General features: G+C 49.9%; 1 protein-coding gene and 1 long non-coding RNA gene across 2 annotated transcripts; both read left to right on the forward strand.

Annotated features, from left to right (window-relative positions):
* Positions 1 to 1,464: 1,464 nt before the first annotated feature.
* LOC115406076 (uncharacterized) lies at positions 1,465 to 18,310 on the forward strand. The gene is made up of 3 exons (XR_003933491.1): positions 1,465 to 1,597; positions 11,982 to 11,987; positions 18,301 to 18,310. It is a non-coding gene; the product is annotated as an uncharacterized LOC115406076 (long non-coding RNA).
* On the forward strand, positions 3,864 to 13,224 carry LOC115403498 (uncharacterized). Its single transcript, XM_030112443.1, has 12 exons — positions 3,864 to 4,015; positions 4,439 to 4,629; positions 6,705 to 6,863; positions 6,990 to 7,131; positions 7,205 to 7,875; positions 7,963 to 8,105; positions 8,605 to 8,748; positions 8,836 to 8,891; positions 10,140 to 10,332; positions 11,317 to 11,711; positions 11,782 to 11,880; positions 13,053 to 13,224. The coding sequence occupies exons 1-5, from the start codon at positions 3,890 to 3,892 to the stop codon at positions 7,499 to 7,501; spliced, it is 915 nt and encodes a 304-aa protein (XP_029968303.1). The 5' UTR covers positions 3,864 to 3,889; the 3' UTR covers positions 7,502 to 7,875; positions 7,963 to 8,105; positions 8,605 to 8,748; positions 8,836 to 8,891; positions 10,140 to 10,332; positions 11,317 to 11,711; positions 11,782 to 11,880; positions 13,053 to 13,224.
* Positions 18,311 to 20,195: the final 1,885 nt, after the last annotated feature.

Genomic DNA, 20,195 nt, shown 5'->3' on the forward strand with positions numbered 1-20,195 from the left:
CAGCGCACTTCAGAGTTTGCAGAACCCACAAACAACATACGGAGTCTGCAGCTTTTCAAGTGTCGATTATTTATTTAAGAACTGATCAAACACGCATTTTTACAACTTAAACCGACAATAAGGAACTTTTTAACCTTAATAAAACATTTTAATATCTTTTGTGATGATACATCAACTTACAACTAGTTGAATGACCCCTCTGTCACGGCCTGAGGGCGTCAGTATTGCTTTCACTTGAACTAAGCAACTGTGAGGAGGGTGGTAGGAACCCTGCACACTAAAAAACTCCAAATGTGCGGACTGCTTTACGGCATGCGTCACATCATGATATAACATTGTTTAGCCACCATTAGATTCATTTAGATTCATTACCTCGTCGCTATCCATCCTTCGCACAGCCACTGGAAACAAATGAAGGCGAGTTGAGTCCGACAGCATGCCACCGGGAGCAGCATTTTACGACGTCACGCGCTAGTCCTCATGGGAACTGTAGTATTCATTCAGGCAAAACACTACCGCTTTTGTCCACTGGCGCCGCCAAAATCAACGAAAACTGAAAGTTCCTTAGTGTTGCTTTAACATTGAGCAATCATTTGAGCGCAGCGCTTCTAATCAGCCACGCCGAGCTCCTTCTGTGTGTGTGTGTGTGAGAGAGAGAGAGAGAGAGAGAGAGAGAGAGAGAGAGAGAGAGAGAGAGAGAGAGAGAGAGAGAGGAAACACACACATGTGGAGTCTCGGCGAAGAATACACTGCTGGGACACAGAACGCAGCATTTATTATTATTATTATCATTTTTTCCTCTCCAGAAACATGTTTTTCAAAACACATGGATGTGGGGTGGCAGGCAGGAGTGGTGGGACAGTGTGAGAGGCTTTAATGATGCGGCGTTCATTAAATTCCGAGTTAAGCAAAATCAGCCATTTTCTTCTAAACACCTTAAATAGGTCATAAATGTGTTTCTTTACAACATATAAAAGCCATTCCTCCATTTATGATTTAATTTTGGAGGTAGACTTCACAGACTTTTTGCAGCGCTTCTGTGTTCAGGATTTAATGGGCGGGTCAGAAATCAGGGCTGCGTTACGTAACGTGGCCCTCATTGGCATAAACCCGCCCCTCGGATGCTGAGCGATATCAATACATCTAGCGCATTAACATCGGTGGTTTTCCCGCTAGCTTTTGAGTCTTGGATAGCATCTCGTACGACAGTTTGCAACTACCTAACCAGTCAACCAGTCAGCTTACCAGGCATGTCACCTCCTCGTCGCTCCTGCATCTTTCCTGGGGCCACAGTGTGCATGATAACAATGCTGTTAGCTAAATAAACCCGCGCGGCCCGCCTTGCGGGTTGCTCTCATCCCCGGGGTGGGGTGTCGGCTCACCCCGGGCCCGCCACTGCGCCACGAGGCACGGCCGGGTCCGGGAGGCCTTCTACCCGGGGGTCGCGGGAGTTTCTCCGCGGGGCGGTGTCCGACACTGCCGCGGAAGGCGGGTCGGTTTCGGAGGGGGTCGGGTCAGTGGTCGGCGGCCACCGGCGCCGACTCTGGACACGCGCCGGGCCCTTCTCGCGGATCTCCCCAGCGGCGGACCGCCGCGGGTCAACTTGGCTGGCGCCTAGCAGCTGGCTTAGAACTGGTGCGGACCGGGGGAATCCCACTGTTTAATTAAAACAGATAAATGACCATTCTGATGGACACTGTGAGGAACGAGGCTGAGCTCCTCAGCATCTGACTCAGAGTCAGTTTCTGGCTCTGATGGCTCAAATTGGTAGGGCTGGGTACGTCTCATGAGGCTGTTAGCGCTAGCTTATTAGCGTTAGCTTCCATGGAAGCTAGCGCAACAGCCTCATGAGACGGACCTAGCTGGAGGTGGCTCCCCTCCCGCGTGTGGGCGTGGCTCCAGGCTTCCAGCTGACACGCCCCCAGCGTGTCACAGCAGAGAGAAGTGCTTGTTTTTCCATGATTTTGAGACCTTATTTTATATACTTAGCAATTTTTTTAATCATTCAAATTTGGCTCAGTGGTTAGTGACACATGTTTATGCAGTGTGACAAACTCATAACACAAATTTATTTCTGCTTAACTCGGACTTTAATAATTTTCGGATGACAAGAATTACCTTTATGTCCGTCTGCGAGCGCTTTTTTTTTAACACTCATGGTAAGACTCACGTCTTCGGCGCCCCGTATTGTGACGTGTAGGCCAGATAAATGCGACCTGGCTGTACAGACTGAAGTCGCATGGCAAAAGATCAGATACGTATCGGATTCAGGACCACATATCCAAGTGGCCTGGGTCGCATTTGAAAAAATCAGATCTGTGTCGTTCAGACTGTCATGAAAAGATCCGATCCAGGTCGCATCGGGGCAAAATAATGGGATTTGGGTCACTTCAGCCTGCGGTCTGAACATAGCCTCAGAACCAACAGCTGCTGTTCTCCTGATGTCCGCCTGTCAGACTCGGCGTTGGTGGAAGTTCTGCCAGAGCTGGGCTGGGTTCTCCTTGGAGCAGCAGCCTCGTTCTGGATCAGATCTGATTTGTGTGTTTCTTCTACTATAGTCAATAAATCCTCCTCGTGCAGCGTCGACACCTGGACTCCTCATCTTTGGCTCTGATTCACCAAAAATTCCACAACAGCTATCAGGAGCTGCATGTGTGTCAGCGACACTCGGAGCTGCTGGGCTGACCGGTTCTACCGCGTTCTACCAGCTTCTGTCAGATCTTATCGGACTTCATCGGATTTCATCTCCAGTCACAGCAGCTGCTTGTCACACAAAGAAAGTGAAACTGTTGGTTCTCGGATTTCGGCACGCATGACGGATGAGATTACATCTGATACACTTTCCATCAGGCTCCAGAGAACGAGATCAACACAAAAATTTACAGCGAAACGAAACCAGAGGAAAGACTCGGTGACCCAGAGTCGCCTGCCGGAACCGATCTGAGCAGAACCAGAGCAGGAGAACCTCATGTAGTGATGTTCTGAGAAAGAGCTTAACTGTTCTGACAGGAAGAAGTCCAGTTGCGACCCCACATCCACAGGAGATGGTCCGGATCCAGCTGCTCCAGAGGGGGGTTCAGGTCTGGATTACCCGACTCGGGGGGGGGGTTCAGGGTGATCAGCTTTGAGTTGTCATTTCCAGTCATGCGGTTCTTCATGCAGGTTCTTATTGACCCTGTCCGGTTCCGGACCTGCAGACCTTCTTGTGGTCGGTCCAGGTGGATTGGTCTGGTCCTGCAGTCTCTGGAATTGGGTCTGTGATCGGCTGGTCTGGCGTTGGTGCCGTCTTATCTGGTTGTCTCCCTGTTGACCTGGACAGGCGCCACTATCCAACCACCGAGACCAGTGGTCGGCAACTTGCGGCCCGAATCCGGCCTGCCAAGCCATCCAATCCGGCCCGTGACTGGATTCCAACACACGCATGCACCCCGCAGGCCGGCGACTGGATGCACGCACACACCAGACTCGCACACTGCCCCAATACCCCCCCCCCCCCCACCTCCTGGCCCGCGATGGAAGTGTCCAAAAGACAGTGGCCCAATGCCAAATCTAGTTGCTGACCCCTGACCGAGACTCATTTAAATCATCCTGCTCAATGAAATCAGAGAATTAGCTGAAGTCTACCGACCGGTCCGCAGTTTGTTTGTTTACCCATAGTTTGTGTTGGGTCCGCGGTGACGGCGGTTCTTGATTTTCTGGATTTTTGCGGTGTGAGTGAAAGCATCTGATGCTGTCGTGCTGCTGACAGGAGGATTAGAGATGAAAGGCCAGGATCTCAGATGGACGGCCTGATAAGACTCGGGTTCGGGAAGTGATCTCGTTTCCGCGTTGCCGCGTATTTAAGTTCCGCCGCCTTGTTCTGTGTCTAAGTTCTGAGCGACTCCTCAGGATGGCGCCGCTCCTGCCGCTGCTGCTGCTGCTCGCCGTCATGAACGCGCCCGGCTGGGCCCAACGGTTCTACGGCGGGACTCTGACCGTCAGCCCGAAGTGGGGGTCTCCGAACGGGACCTATCAGGTAGAGGCTCCGTCACTGCCGCTGGGCTGGGGGGGCAGGTTGCTGGTTCAACTCCTAACTTGTGGTGGATTTAACGGACTTTAAGGCATCGTGTGTGTGTGTGTGTTTGTGTGTGTGTGTGTGTGTGTCCACACGACAGATCTAGTGAATGCAGTCTGATGGTTGTCGTCTTATTTCACAGTTACCGTAGCAACAATCCAGCCTGCTGTTCTGTCCATATGAATGACTGTGTTTGCAATGTTCTCCGTGTTCTCCAGTGTTTGTTTAGTGTATTGTTCTCCGTGTTCTCCAGTGTTGTTTACAGTGTATTGTTCTCCATGTTCTACAGTGTTAATGTCCAGAGTGTATTGTTCTCTGTGTTTTCATTAATAAACGCTGCGTTCTGGCTGGAACCGCTGCGGTTCTCCCGTGCTCGGCCTTCAGGTGGAGCTCCGGAACCGACACACCACCCAGTACTGCTACGTCAACCCGTGGGTCTGCCTGTACGGGAACTGCGGCTCCACGCTGCGCTCCACCACCGGGAAGATCGCCTGGGAATCCTACGGCCTCAACTGGTGCCTGAAGGAGACGAGCAGCAGCCTCCAGCTGACCGGGAACCTGCCCTTCGCCGTCCGGTGGGAACACACACACCCTCTCACACACCCCCTCACACACACACACCCTCTCACACACCTCCTCACACACTTCCTCTCACACGTTCCGTCCATTTGGAACCGTTGATCTCAAACAGTGTAGTTCCTCAGTCCGGCCAGGAGGGGGCGGTGCACACTGTTACTGTCCTGTGGGACCAATGTTCTGATTCAAACGTCCAAGATGCTTGCAGCATGTAGTATAGAGCAGGGGTGTTCAACCTGCGGCTCTGGAGCCACATGTGGCCCTTCAGTCCCTCTGCAGCGGCTCCATGAATCTTTCATCACATCATACCCGAATAAACATTGAACTTATTCTTAAATTATTATATGATTCGTCACTCTTGGTTTGAGAGGGATTCAAAAAAGGTTCTAGTAAAATTGGGAGAAAAAAAACAAAAACCACAAGAAATGAGGAAAAATGATAGAACAGCTTAAAAAAAGCTGAAATGTCTCCAATTTCTAACATAAGATAATGAAATGTGGCAGACAAAAGCTGACAAAACTGTTTAAAAACAGGTGAAATGGCTGAAATTTCAAAACTGTCAACAAAGAAAGCTTGAAAAGAGGAAAAACTGGTTCAGTGTAATAAAATGTTCTCTGTTCTGAACTAAAGTTAAAACTTCATCAATGCTTCAGAAAATCTAGTTTTTGTTTGTGAAAACTTCCTGAGCTGCATTCGCCTCATTTTAAAGGTTCCGTGTTCTTTATGGCTCCAGAATACTGGACTAGAGGAAGGTCACTGAAACGGTTCTTTTGGTCATAAAGGTTTCAGAACCCTGGTCTAGAGACTGTTGGGTCTCAGTATTAGTCGATACGTCGTCATTTAAAGAACCGGGCCTGAAGAACAGAACCATGGTTTATATAAACACCATCAAAAAAACACATCAAATCAAATGAGCACTCCGCCGTAACCAGCAGCTCGTCAGGTCACGTCACATTTCAGAGAAGCATGAAGCTAACAGGCTAACCTCTGCTATTGGAAAGAATGGGGCTGGCTAAGCTAACGTTAGCACACACACACACACACACACACACACACACACACACACACACACACACACACACACACTGGACTCACTAGTTTTCTGTTTGAGTCATTCATAAACAGCTGTTCTCCTCAGGTCTGGGTGTGACGGAGGGTTAGGTTCTCACATCCAGATAATCAGTTCAAAGCGGCCTGGAGCTCCCTCACTGTTTTCCAACAGCAGCACCTGATTGGCGGACAGCACCCATGTGACCAAGTACAGCCAGAGGTGGAGCGGGAGTCAGGTTCCTGAAATACTGCGAGAGTAGGACGAAATACTGTGAGATTTGGAACTGGAAAAAAACAAATAGTATATATAAACATGGGATAAATGAAGGATTGAGAGAAGACAGAACCACACTGCCCCCACAGGTCAGCAGGGGTATTAAATACTGCCCCTACAGGCCAGCAGGGGTATTAAATGCTGCCCCCACAGGTCAGCAGGGGTATTAAATACTGCCCCTACAGGTCAGCAGGGGTATTAAACGCTGCTCCACACTGCCCCCACAGGTCAGCAGGGGTATAAAACACTGTTCCACACTGCCCCAACAGGTCAGCAGGGGTATTAAACACTGTTCCACACTGCCCCCACAGGTCAGCAGGGGTATTAAATACTGCCCCTACAGGCCAGCAGGGGTATTAAATGCTGCCCCACAGGTCAGCAGGGGTATTAAACGCTGCTCCACACTGCCCCCACAGGTCAGCAGGGGTATTAAACACTGCTCCACACTGCCCCCACAGGTCAGCAGGGGTATTAAACACTGTTCCAGACTGCCCCAACAGGTCAGCAGGGGTATTAAACGCTGCTCCACACTGCCCCCACAGGTCAGCAGGGGTATTAAACGCTGCTCCACACTGCCCCCACAGGCCGGCAGGGGTAATAAACACTGCTCCCATAGGTATCATAAAAATGTTTAAGATATTGTTAGCATTTGATTTTAATGATTTCTTTCTGGTGTCATTCTCTTGTGATAAACTGAAACCTTCCCCATTCATCCGAACATGTTGGTCATTCGGACGTCTTCCCAAACAGATTCCCTCGGTACTCCACCTCTTCCTATGGAAAATGGGTCTCGAACCCAAGAGGACATGGGATCCCCTACAGAATGATGGCTCACGTGGACCTGGGAACCCGATCCGACACCAGAAGACCCAACAGACCTCCCGTCTCCACCATGCTGCCCATCGTCAGGTAGTCTATCCTGGGTCCCGGCCCTCTGTGGGCTCTGAGGCAGTCTGCCGGCCTTCTGGGGTCTCAGGACAGGAGTCCAGTGGGTCCCTGAAAGCATTTCTGACTCAGCTGAATGTTGCGTTTCAGGGTCACCAGGAACTGCCCTCGGACATTCAACCTGAATGTCTTCGACCCCGACGGCGACCGTGTGAGGTGCAGGATCCCGACCAGCTCCAGCACTTATGAGTGCAACCTGTGCGGTCCCCAGCAGGACTTCTCTCTGGACGAGGTGAAGATCTCCACACATCACAGAAGCCGACCTCCAACCAGGTCCTGAACTCTGAATCCTCCCATTCCTGCAGGGATCCTGCTCCCTGACCTACAGCGGCAGCCATCGCTATGGAAACCGTCCCATCGAGCTGGTCGTGGAAGACTTCCCGACTGAACCGATCAGACTGTCCTATTCTGATGGCTCTTACACCAACAAGCAGCCCTTCTCCGCTGCCAGACGTAGACGTCAAGCCTTCGTAACCGAAGTTCCAAGTGCTGGACCAGGTACAACTGGCACCCAGGACCAAATGATGGACCAGGTACAACCAGCACCCCAAGTCCAACTGCTGGACCAGGTACAACCAGCACCCCAGGTCCAACTGAGGTGACCAGGTTCTACCAGCACGCTAGGTCCAACCGATGGACCAGGGTTTTACCAGCTTTCCAACTCCAACTGCTGGACCAGGTTCTACAACCACCCCAGGTACAACTGCTGGACCAGGTTTTACCAGCCTTCCAATTCCAAACTACTGAACCAGGTACCTCTTCCACAAATGGTCCCTGCTGCAACTGAAGGTGCAGCCAACACACCTGGTTCAGATACAGCCAGTCCAGATACCAATAACACACACCTACCAGACAACGAGCACGACTCGCCAGACAACGACCACGACTGGTCTTGAGCCCAGCACAGATACCCAAGACCGCTACAGACCATCGATTCCTCCGCTGAGCAAACTCCCTCTGCAGTTCACCGTTTTGGGTACGTCTCTAAGATTTTGGCATTGAATCATTCAGGTCAACATGTTTTGGGACTTGTGCTTCCAACCTCTTCCTGTCTGGTTCACAGTGGACTATCACTCGGCACCGTCGTGCCTGGACGGTGAATATTTCCCCGTTTCTCCTCACCAACTCGGCTAACGGAGCTCACATTCCGGCATTTGTCAACCGCGCCCTGGAAATCAAAGTGGTATCGTCGGCGCGGTACTCCACGTAAGGGTAGCAGTGTGTGTGTGTGTGTGTGTGTGTGTGTGTGTGTGTGTGTGTGTGTTCTTGTATTTCTATCCTTGTTGGGGCCAAATGTCCCCACAAGGATAGCAAAACGTGGAACGACGTGCCTTGTGGGGACCTTTTTCAGGTCCTAAGTAGGAGAAACAGTGTTTTCTTGACCATGTTGTTGTTACTGAAAAAAGTAAAAGTGCAAAAACATTTCTTAGGGTTAGGCTTTGTTGTGGTGTGGGTTAGGGTTAGGGTAAGGGTCAGGGTTAGGGGCTAGACATGAATGGGAGTCAATGGACGGTCCCCACAAGGATAGAAATACGAGACTGTGTGTGTGTGTGTGTGTGTGTGTGTGTGTGTGTGTGTTTGTGTTTGTTAGTTCATGGAAGGATGAATGACTGAGGAAATTGAGGACGAGTTCTCAGTACTTGTATCGGAACTTGAAAGTGAAACTCTAGAACTTCACTGATTGCAAACATTGCCTCTGCCCCAGAATTTATCGCCTCCTCCTGACCGGGCCAAGAGGCGTTTACCCACAGAGAGTCTCCACGGGATCCTACATCATCAGATGGACCCCGACTGAAAATGAGCTCAATGATTATTTCCCCATCTGCTTCGTTTCTGAGGGAGTGAACAGGTGAGTTCACCCAACAAAACCCACCGTGCCTGAAGTCAAATCTTGAAGTCAGACGTTCATTTGCCTCTGCCGTCCGTCCCTGTTCAGGTACCGGGTCTACCACTCAGAGATGCGCTGTGTGACGGTCGATGTCTCTCATCATGGTTCGTTCAAATTGGATAAACCTTCATCCAGTGTCTTGGATTTCTGAATCATCTGCTGCACAGATGTTTTTCGAACATAAGGAGATATTTGTTGTTTGAAAATCGATTGGAAATCCTGTCAGTCTCACGCTCCTTCCGTCCCTCACTCATCTTGTTCATGAGTGGGGGACGGAAGGAGCGTGAGATTGACAGGCGGATCGGTGCAGCGGCTGCAGTGATATGGTCATTGTATCGGTCCGTCGTGGTGAAGAAGGAGCTGAGCCGAAAGGCATAGCTCTCGATTTACCGGTCAGTCTACGTTCCCACCCTCACCTATGGTCAGAACTTTGGGTCATGACCGGGAAGGGACAAGATCCTGGATACTAGCGGCTGAAATGATTTTCCTCCGTAGGGTGGCTGGGTGCTCCCTTAGAGATAGGGTGAGGAGCTCAGTCACCAGGAAGGAGCTGAGAGTAGAGCCGCTACTCCTCCACATGGAGAGGAGCAGCTGAGGTGGGTTCAGGCATCTGTTTAGGATGTCTCCTGGACACCTCCCTAGGGAGGTGTTCCGGGCATGTCCCACCGGGAGGAGACCCCGGGAAGACCCAGGACATGCTGGAGAGACTATGGCCCAATCCCATTTCACTTTCTATCTCTACCCCTTAGCCCTACCCCTTTGAAACGGAGTGCTAAGGGGTAGGACCCAAAGTAAACCCCTCTGAATTGGAACACCCCTTCAACAATCACTCAGTAGTCACCACTGCTGATGACGTAGGCAGACGCAACAAGTGTTTGCCGAAGAAGAAATGTTTTTTTTATATTTTAAAACTTATTTATTGAGAAAATACTTACATTTATTAACTTCTTTCGTTGCGGATGCTTCATTCTTGCTGATCTTGCAAGGCTTTCTGGGAAATCTGGCATACCCCTTCCATTTGGAGTGTGCCTCGGGAGAATCTGTTTGGAAGGGTGAATAGCCCTATCATCTCCCCCCTACCCCTCCATCATAATGACAATTGGGACACCCTACCCCTCGCAAAACGGAGGGGTAGGCTCAAGGTGGAGGGCTAAGGGGTGAAATGGGATTCAGCCGATGTCTATGACCTGGGAACGCCTTAGGATCCCCCAGGAAGAGCTAGAGGAAGTGTCTGGGGACAGGAAGTCTGGCCATCTCTGCTGAGACTGCTGCCCCCACGACCCGGATGGATGGAAGGATCTCGATTGGAAAGCTGGATTATTCTTCTCCATTTTCCTACGGTGTTTGAGCAGAGGCTGTGGTGACCTGCAAACGAGACGTCGATCAGGGTGGAGGTGGAAAAGACGAGCTCCATCAGGCAGCATGAGGACGACCTACACCTGAGAACGCTGGCCAACTCTGCAGAGTGCAGCCTGAAGACACTGTCCAACAACACCCACCTGGTGGCGCTCATGTCACTGACCTCCTGTGGGGACTTACGTAGAGGTAACATACACACACACCACACTCACACACACACACTCTAAACAAGCATTGTTCAGTAGGTGTCACTACTACTAATCACGTCAAACCAAACGTACTTCAGTTTTCTGTTTCATATGTTTATTAGTATGCATACAGAACAATTTTAAATATACCAATATTAAGCATACCAGTATACAACACTTGTTTTTTGCTTTTTATAGTAACAAAATTAATTAAAAAAATAATTAATAAAAATAAAAATAAAATAAAAATAAATAGAAAAATATATATGTATACACAAATATATTCATACAATATACACAAAAATAAAAGGTAAAAAAAGAATAAAGGGTAGAAAGGAAGGGAGGGATTGGGGGGATCAAATTGTTTTAAAGAGATCAATAAATGGATGCCACTTATGGTAAAATTTATTCAGATTGTATTGTCTTGAGTACCTTATTTTTTCAACTTTCAAAAAGGACATCACTTCATTCATCCATATGTTACTGGGTGGGGCCGTGGTAGATTTCCAGTGAAGAAGAAGATGTCGCCTCACCAATAGTGAAGTGAAGGCCACAACCTCCAACTGTGTTGATGAGAAGTTAGTATAATTCTCTGGACGCCCAAAAATTGCTATAGGAGGACAAATATCAATGGTTTTATGATAGTATCCTAGACATGATTTCAAGTAAGACTGCCAAATATTTGTAAGAGCTGGACATGAAAAGAACATGTGTGTAAGATTACAGGGTGAGCCAGAACATCGATCACAGATATCAACTACATTGGAAAAATCTTTGATAACCTAGTTTTCGAAAAATGACATCTAAACATTACTTTGAATTGTATCATGGTCAAGCGAGCACAGACAGAGGACTTATGAATAGCTCGTAAAACGTACTTCAGTTTGATTAGATTGAAGTTGTTGGCAGTGCTGGCCTCACTGGTCCGAACCAAAACCCATTGACTTCTCAAAGATCTGATACAGTTCATGTCACCTTTCAGGAGGATGAGGAGAACCTCACCTTCAGGAACCAGATCACATCCGCTGACCCGAAAGAAAGTCATCTCCAGGCGCAACGACGTCGATATCGCCCATTTTATGCGTCTACCCGAAGAGAACCAACCTGACTCTGGGGTTCCGGCACAAGAACCCGTAGCCTTCCAGAGAGAGCGGCTTTGGCAGCTTCACCTTCCAGTTCGAGTTCTTCCCAGAGGCCAGCTCTTCAGACGGCAGGTGGAGGGCAGCAGCTACCCGTGGAGGGTTCCTCAAGCAGATGGTCTACATGCAGATCCAGGCCACCTCGTCCATCCGATACCCAGTTGTTCGTGGGATCCTGCAGGGCCACGCCCTACGACAAACCCGAGTCCCGCGTCAGCTACCACATCATAGAGAATGGGTGGGTGAGCTCAGTGGAGAGACCGGCGTCTCTCTGAGGGTCTGGACCCTGATCTCTGCTCTGCTGGCAGGTGTGTGAGGGATCCAACTGTGCAGGATCTACCCCGCTTCCGGGTCCGTCTTCAGGTGCGGACATGGAGGCTTTTGAGTTCATCGGCGCTCACGATGAGGTAACATTGATTCTCACAATTCTTCCGGTCGAGGACCAGGCCTCGGGTCGGAGGTGGTGATCTTCATCCTTCTTCACACTTCTACAAACCGCATATTGTAGGCCCGGGTCCAACGGACTGAAAAGGACAACGTCATCTGAAAAGAGAAGCGACTAAGGCCCAATCCCATTTCTCTTTCTATCCTACCCCTTGCCCCTACCCTTTGAAACGGAGTGCTAAGGGGTAGGGCTTAAATGTAAACCCCTCTGAATTGGGAACACCCCTTCGACAACCGCGTACGTCATCAGTAGTCGCCGCTGCCGATGACGTAGGCAGATGCGACAATTGTTTGCCAAAGAAGAATGTTTTTTCTTGCATTTAAAACTTTATTCATTGAGAAAATACTGACATTTATGAACTTCTTTCGTTGTGGACGCCGCCATCTTGCAGATCTTGCAAGGCTTTCTGAGAAATCTGGCATACCCCTCCGTTTGGAGTGTGCCTCAGGAGAATCTCCGTTTGGAGGGGTGTATAGCCCTACCCCTTCCCCCTACCCCTCCGTCATAATGACAATCGCACCGAGAAATTCTGTCCATAATAATTGGAACAGAACCGGTGACGAATTGCAGTCATGCCAGAGTCCAAAACGCACCTGGAACCAGTTCCAACTTACTCCCGGCACTTTGGACCAGACTCCTCTTCTGTCCTACAGAGACCAGGGCCTTGAGACTTCCCTCCTCACTGTGGAAGTGTTGGTGGAGACCTGCTTTTCCCCTGCTGACGCTCCAGACCGTCTGGACCAATAGTCCCCTGAGCTCCTCCCAGACTCTGGTTTTTGGCTCCACAGCCACTCGGACTGCGGTCCTCTTGAACTGCCGGTTCCTGCCAGCTGCTGCCAGAGTCCCACGACCCAACATGACTCAATAGGACTTCTTCAACTGGACAGCAGCCCATACTTTGGGTTGGTCGATTGAGTTGGTATTGAGCCACCATTGACCCATCTTTCCCCCGTTCATTCAACTGATGTTCATTGATTGACGGACCAATTAGTCGATAGGTCCGTCCTTCCGTCAGTCCGTCCATCCATTCACCCATCTTTATATTTCTTTGTCTGTTGCAGTGTCCATCCATCTGAAGCTCGGTTTATTCATGTTTCTTCACCGGTCTCTGACCTTTGACCCCTGTGTCTGCAGGTCTACATCACCTGCTCGGTGATCCTCTGCGAGCGTGGCGTGCCAAACACCCGCTGCTCTCAGGGATGCATCGAACCGGGAAGCGGTCGCAGCAGGAGGGAGGCTCCGGCTCAGACCAGCAAGCCACTTCATTTCCCAGGGTCCTTTGCGCCTGAGGGCTTCAGACAGCGAGGTGTGAGTGAGCAGTGGGCGTGGCTTCCTGTCCTGCAGCACACTGCAGTCTGAACCATCACCGTTACAGTCACTGAGGCGCAGTTCCTGAACCGTCTATAGAAAAGTTGTGAACACTGAAATCCTGACACTGACTTCAGGTCAGAGCGACTGACAGAGGTGAGGGTCAGACTCTGGAGTTCCCACTATCAGAGAGCAGGAGGGAAGGCGAGGTGGCGCCGGGACAGACTGAGGCTACGTTGACTCTGTGGGTCTTGATGCTCACGCCGGGTTAACACTGGATGTGTTCGGCTGCGGTCCGGCTCTGGTCCGGAATCACTGCAGCACTGTGATTCACTCCGCCTGCAGTGTCTCTGCGGTCCACTGGAGAAGGTTGCCAGATCTGTCGCTCTCCCCCGCAAACAATATGAAACCCATTTAACTCAATAGAAAGCAGCCCAAACCACCATCTTGGTTGAAAATGCACGTTAAAACTGCATTTATATAATAAAAAACACGTCATAAACACATAACCATTTCATCAGCCCGTCCAACCTGTTCAAAAAGAAGCTTGATTTGGCTGAAACCCGCCCAATCTGGTAACACAGAGCTGCTCCGGTCAGAGAGCTGTTTGGAGTCGTTTGACTTTCCTGCAGTAGAAGAACAACCGTTCATTCTTCTAACGCGTATAATGACTGCTCACGTTGTTTGTTCTGTTTTCTACAAGAAGAAGTAAAAAATAGAATATTAAGACAAAAACACGACACAGATTTTATTTTGAAATCACTTATTTTGGAACACGTATCAAGTTTCCTTCTGGCACCCGACTTGCTTCTGTCTGGATTGATGCGGTCGGGCTGCGGCATGCAGAAAGATAGGATGCTAGCGTAAAGTTACAGGAGCTCCGGAAGGACTCCGTAGCCGGACCGTAGCCGGACTTTAGCCGGACCGTAGCTGGACTGGTGCCGGACCCCAGCCGGACCGGAGCCAGACCGCAGCCGGATTGCAGCTGGACCGCAGCCGGACTGGAGCCGGTGTGAGCCACAGCTTTGATTTTAATGACTACGGATTAGCTGCGGTGTCCGTTCCGCAGCCGGACCGCATCTAGTGTGAACCCAGCGTCAGTTCTCGTTTCTTGCCGAGATCCGCTGAGTTTACAGAAGGAAAGATGGACGCCAAACAGGTCAGTGTTTGTGATCCATTTAAGTCCAGGCGGTGATTGATAGATATTCAATACTTCTGCCGTTTGGTTCCACATGTGACCGAGACCTGGGTCGGATGTGAAAAAATAGGAATTACAAGGTGTAGAAATGGGACGTTGGTCTCTTGTGAGCAGAAAATCAGAACTGGGTCACATTTATCGAGACCTGAGTGGTACAGAGGAGGACCAGAGTCCAACGATCAGCTGGTTGGACAGAAAGCAGATCAGGGACGTGAGACTCAGAACCAAACACCCGGTGATCAGAACACAGACAAACTGGTGATAAGTCGACGAACTGAAGCCTGATCTACGGCGCCACCACCAGGTGAAGACCAGCAACAAGTCAAGGATGGGAAGCTGACTCAAACCTGGTTTATAAAAACCACAAATAAAGAACTTTGGACATCTGGCTAAAAGATACAATCGAGTAAAAAGACGGTGGTTCCGATACGGCTTTGACCGTCTGTCCTGAATATATCGGCTAAAACCACCAGCTGGCGACAAACACACTGCTGCACTGCTGCAACACATCAGGACAGAGAGGAGCAATGAGACATGAGGACGGGAGACCGGAACCAGGGACAGAGTGAGACTGGAACCAGAGCTAGAGTGAGACTGGAACCAGGGACAGAATGAGACAGAGTCCACTGCAGACTGTCTCTGGTCCTCCTTCTCCTTTACATCAGAACCTAAACCAGGTCCATGTTGTCCAGCAGGGGGATTTGATGGTGTCTCTTTGTCCCGGTCTCCAGCTGTAACTTGATCCTCCAGCTTCGTTTTCCTGACAGAGATTCTCGGTGTGAACGTCAGCGTTCCACAGGGTGACCCTGATCTGTTCTGGTTCCAGTCTCCGGTCCCGGGGTGAACCTGGGCTTGAACCTCCTCTTCATCGTGGGCTGCCTGCTGGTGTGTGGAGCCGTGGTCTACAGGTCCAGGAGGTCCAGATCCCAGTACCAGCGTCTGCCCACCTCCGAGTCTGACTGAGGACCGGCGCCGCCTCCCGGCTCCGTCCGGATCACTTTTCCTGAATAAAGAGGGGCGGCTGTGGTTCAGTGGGGGGAGTGGTTGTCCCACAATCGGGACGTTGTTAGTTCGATTCCTGTCTCACCCTGTCTGCATGTCGAAGTGTCCTTGGGCAAGACACTGAACCCTGAATTGCACCCAGTGTTGTACGTCGCTTTGGACAAAAGCGTCTGCTAAATGAAATTGTAGAATAAACTGAGGGCGGGGTCTCTGATCAGCGATTAAACTTCTAAATCCAAATTAAAAATGCTGTCCAGTCTTTTATATTTTTTTCCACTCTCTAGCACACCTGGAAGAATAAACTCACTTGTTTATTTTCCCAGCAGCAGCTCGGTTCCTCCCTCTGAGCCGAAGACGTCTGTTAGACGTCTGATGAGTTTAGCAGTGAGAACAGCTGACCTGCTCAATGAGGCGATTCTGAGCCTTCAGAGTGAAAGAGCAGCGTCCGTCTCGTCTCAGGCAGGCCTGGAGCCAGAGTCCCATCGCTGAGGGGGTGGGATTTTAAACTCACATCATGGATCGGATCTGGATCTGAGCTGCCAAAAGGGACTGGATGAACGACTTTTGCTGAAAAAATAAAGTGTCAAACTTCAAACCCATCAAAATATGAGATAAGATCATTAAACACACTCAGTTTGCTTCATAAAGGGCCAGATACTAAACAAAGCGAATCCAACGTGACAGCCTGCAGGACACAGCTGATCAGTCAGTAGCATCGATAACGGGAAACGAGGCAGGAGGGCGAACGGGAGAGCGAGCGACAAGGATGAGATCAGCACCACGGTCAGCGCCACGGAGTCACCGTTAAACAGCGACCTGCTGAGAGTCTGGCGCCACAGAGACTGACTGGCTCTTTCAGCACCGCGGTCGCTATGATGTCGCTCACCTTTTGTCTCTAGTGCCCCCCCCTCGGGAGGAACGTTCTCTTTCCTCTAGACATCATCCTCTGATGACATGGTGAAGGGGGCATCTAAGTGGCCTCATTTACTGTTCACGGTGTGGTTCCTGCCCTCAATTTTAATTGAAAACAACATGTACTCCATCCACCACTCATGACCGGGGGGGGGGGGGGGGGGGGTAAGTTATTTCCCCACAGGCCTGGGGCCTGGACAGGCTGTGGGTTGGGAAGCTACTGGCTCCAGGGGGTGGGTGGGTGGGGGAGGGGCGGCGGCTGTGGGTGGCAGGGGGGCCTGGTTGTGGGCTTCAGTGTTCCTTGCCCTCTGTAGGGTGGCGGGGGGGGGGGGGGGGGGGGGGGTTCTCCCATGGGACATGACGGATGGATGATGCGGGGAATGTGATCGTGTTGGGCTCAGGTTGGCTGTGTGATGTGGGGGGGGGGGGGGGGGGGGTCTTGATACCCTGGATCTCAGGGTATGCAGCTGGAGAGCTGGAGGGGCGCTGGCCTGGGGCGGTTAGCTGTCCATGGGGGCTGGTTCTCCTGGGCATGATCATGGTCCTCTTCCTGAGTGGGGAGGTTGGTTTTTGGGCTCATGGGCCCTGGGCCCTCTGCTCTGCCCCCCCTGCCCCCGGTGTCCCGGTGCCCGGGGTGGGGAGGGGTCTGTGCCTGCCGGTCTTGGCTCCTGGGGGGTCCTTCTCTGCTTCCTCTGGACCGGTGCCATGGACGTCTGCCTGGAGGGGGGCTGGGATCTGGGCTCTGGGACGAGCGCCGGTTGGGCCGCTGGTCTGGATTTGATCCTCCAGATTGATGACAATGGCTCTGAGAGGTTAAAGGTCACAGACCCTGATTCCCCTCAGAGTCACCAGGTGATAAAATCACTTCCTTCAACCCAGAAAGCTGAACTGTCAGCATGGTGTTCACTCTTCCTTCAGGATCTCTCCTCTGTGGCGGTTCGACTTCACTCAGTCTTTCTGCTGCCTCAGGTCCCGTTCAGACAACCATGAAGCATCGTTTGGTCAAATTTGCTCCAAATAAGATGAGAATTGTGGGATGTTTTCACACCTCTAACCCTAACCCTTTTTACAATCGCCATGGTTACAAACATCTGACACTGTTCAGCAGTCCATTGCTAATGCTAAGCTAATAGTGGCATTCAAGAACAGTACAACAAACAACAATATAATGAGGCCTTCAACTGAGGCCTAGAGCATTCAAGTGCTAGCATACTAGCATTAGCAGCTAATGCCACCACATGGCTCACAAACAAATCCACACTCACCAGTTCTCATCAAACAGACAATGAGATAAATTCCCCACATCTGAAGTCCCAGGCGGGCGGAGACCTGTGCAGCGCCTCCTCAGCTCCTCCACCACACCTCTGACAGGACAGGAAGTGAGGTCGCAGTTGATTTTCCCTCCAAAACCTTGGATTGGCCGTGGGGACACATGTGACTGTGAGGTGGCTGTGATGCATTGAGGGACCTGCAGAAGGTAGGAATTTGGAGGTTTTTAAAAACAATAACCAATAATAATAATATATATTATTTCATAGCACCCTTTAAAAACACTCAAGGAAACTTTAAATAAATCAAAAACACATTACAAATAAATATAACAACAGACAATGTAGCACAGTGAAATTAAAATGAAAAATTGAAGATACAGATGATAGGCAGACTGAAACAGATGAGTTTTGAGTCTGGATTTGAAACTGAGATAGAGAGTCAATGTTGCGGCTGTCTGGAGGAGGGAGTTCAGGCTGAATGCTCTGCTCTCCTCTGTGGATGGCTTTAAAGGCAAACATAAGTATTTTGAAAATGATCCGAAATTTGACAGGGAGCCAGTGGAGCTGCTGGAGGACGGGGGTGATGTGCTGAGAGGAAGTGGTTTTGGAGATGATACGAGCTGCTGAGTTCTGGCCAGGTGGAGCTTCTGGAGGGATTTGTGGGAAAACCAAAGAGGAGGGGGGGCAGTAGTCGAGGCGGGAGGTGACAAGGCTGTGAACCAGGATGGCATGGTCTGAGGGGTGAGAGAGGGTGAGAGAGGGGTGAGAAAGGATGAGAGAGGGGTGAGAGAGTGTGAGAGGGGGGGAGAGATGGGCGGAAGTGGAAGTAAGCAGACCGAGTGATGTTATTAATGTGGGAGTGGAAGGAAAGTGAGCTGTGGAGGACGAGACCCAGACTCTAACCTGAGGGGAGGGGGGCACTGTGGAGCTGTCCACTGTGAGGGACAGCCTGTTAGATTTGGAAAGTGAGGACTTGGTGCCAACAAGAAGGAGTTCTGTTTTATCGCCGTTTAATTTAAAGGGACTTAAGGCAAGATTTGTGAAAAACTTCACATGCATTTCCAGTTTATTCAATGCTAATGGGCCGTGAAGCACTAAAAACCTAAACTAACAGGCCAATCCGCGTATCTGTCTGTTGCCTTGTACAGGCTGTGTGCCACAGAATTGATTGCAGTTTGGCGTCCGAATTTCCCGCGCAATCGTGGGGATGTGACGTAAATTGACGCTGTATGCGTGTTGCTGAACGGGAAGAACATGGCCGCCGTGGACACGGACTCAAACACTGCTGGGATACATGGATTCTTCAGCAGCCATCAATCGACCTGCGTCCACTCAAAGCCCACAAAAAAGTGCCACCACGAAGAAAAAAAGGACTTTGTCAGCATTATCTCGTGAGTAAAAAAAAAAAAAGTGTTTGTGCGCGCTCCCGTGCCGCCTGGCTGGTGGCTGCAGTTCCCCACAGCGCCTATCGCGGCAGCACTGAGGTACATTTTGTAAACACATCACTACGCTGTGAAATATTACAGTTTTCACAATTGCTAAAACATTTCTTGAAACCTCCTCCATTTTCTCTCAAAACCTTAAACACAAATCCAAAAATCCACACTGCATTCACAAAAACCTCAGACATTTCTGTCAAAACCGAATTATCACCTCAAAACCAGTTCTCTTGTGATCAAAACCACACTATGCGTTCAGATCTCACACACAACAGGTAAAAACATGCTCACCTCAGATCGTTCATTAGACACTACATGAAATAACTGAGGACACAGCAAGCAGTCCACACTTTTAAACCTGCTGGGTTATTTTCCCAACACATTTCCTGGGTAGCCCTAGATTTTGTGCAAATTTGGTCACTTTTACCCAAAATTAGATGAATTGTGTTGACCCAGCAGAGTGAATTGATGATTGAACAAAATCACCATTTGAACACTCCTGCAACTCCTTCTCCTTCTTGCATCTGGAGACTTCTAACAACATACGCAACAGAAAACTGGAGTCCTGAGTTCTCACTGAGGATTATTGAACTGGCTAAGAAGGAAAAGACATATGAGACATCCCTCTCCCTATGGATGTGTGGCTGTGGCTTAGTTGGTAGAGTGGTTGTCTAGCAGTTGTGAGGTTGTTAGTTCAAATCTTTTCCTCTACATGTCAATGAACTGCCCTGAGCCCCAGCTGGCTTCCAGTGGAGGGTTTGACAGCCTTGCATGGCAGAGGGCACGTGTATCTGAATTCTAAGGGTTTACATTTTCACAGTAAAGTAAATCTAAAGTAAATCTTGACCCAGCATCAGGGTCAACTCTTCAACCCAAATGGCTGGGTAGAAATAACCCTGCATTGGCTCGGTCCTTTTGGGCCCAGCGCTGGGTCAGCAACTCCTCCCAATGTGGGTTATTTTTAAAGTAACCAGCAGTTTTCAGAGTGTGTAGTGCACAGAAAATTTTTATTTTACATATTGAAAATGCATTTAGGAAAAAAAAGCATCTAAGTCAAAGTGATATCCAAATTCACAGTCATAACAAAAAATACATACAAAAGCACACTACTGCATGGTCATGGTCATGGAGATCGGTCTCCAGCATC

Source organism: Salarias fasciatus, chromosome 1 (genome assembly GCF_902148845.1).
Source record: "Salarias fasciatus chromosome 1, fSalaFa1.1, whole genome shotgun sequence".
Classification (NCBI taxonomy): Eukaryota; Metazoa; Chordata; class Actinopteri; order Blenniiformes; family Blenniidae; genus Salarias; species Salarias fasciatus.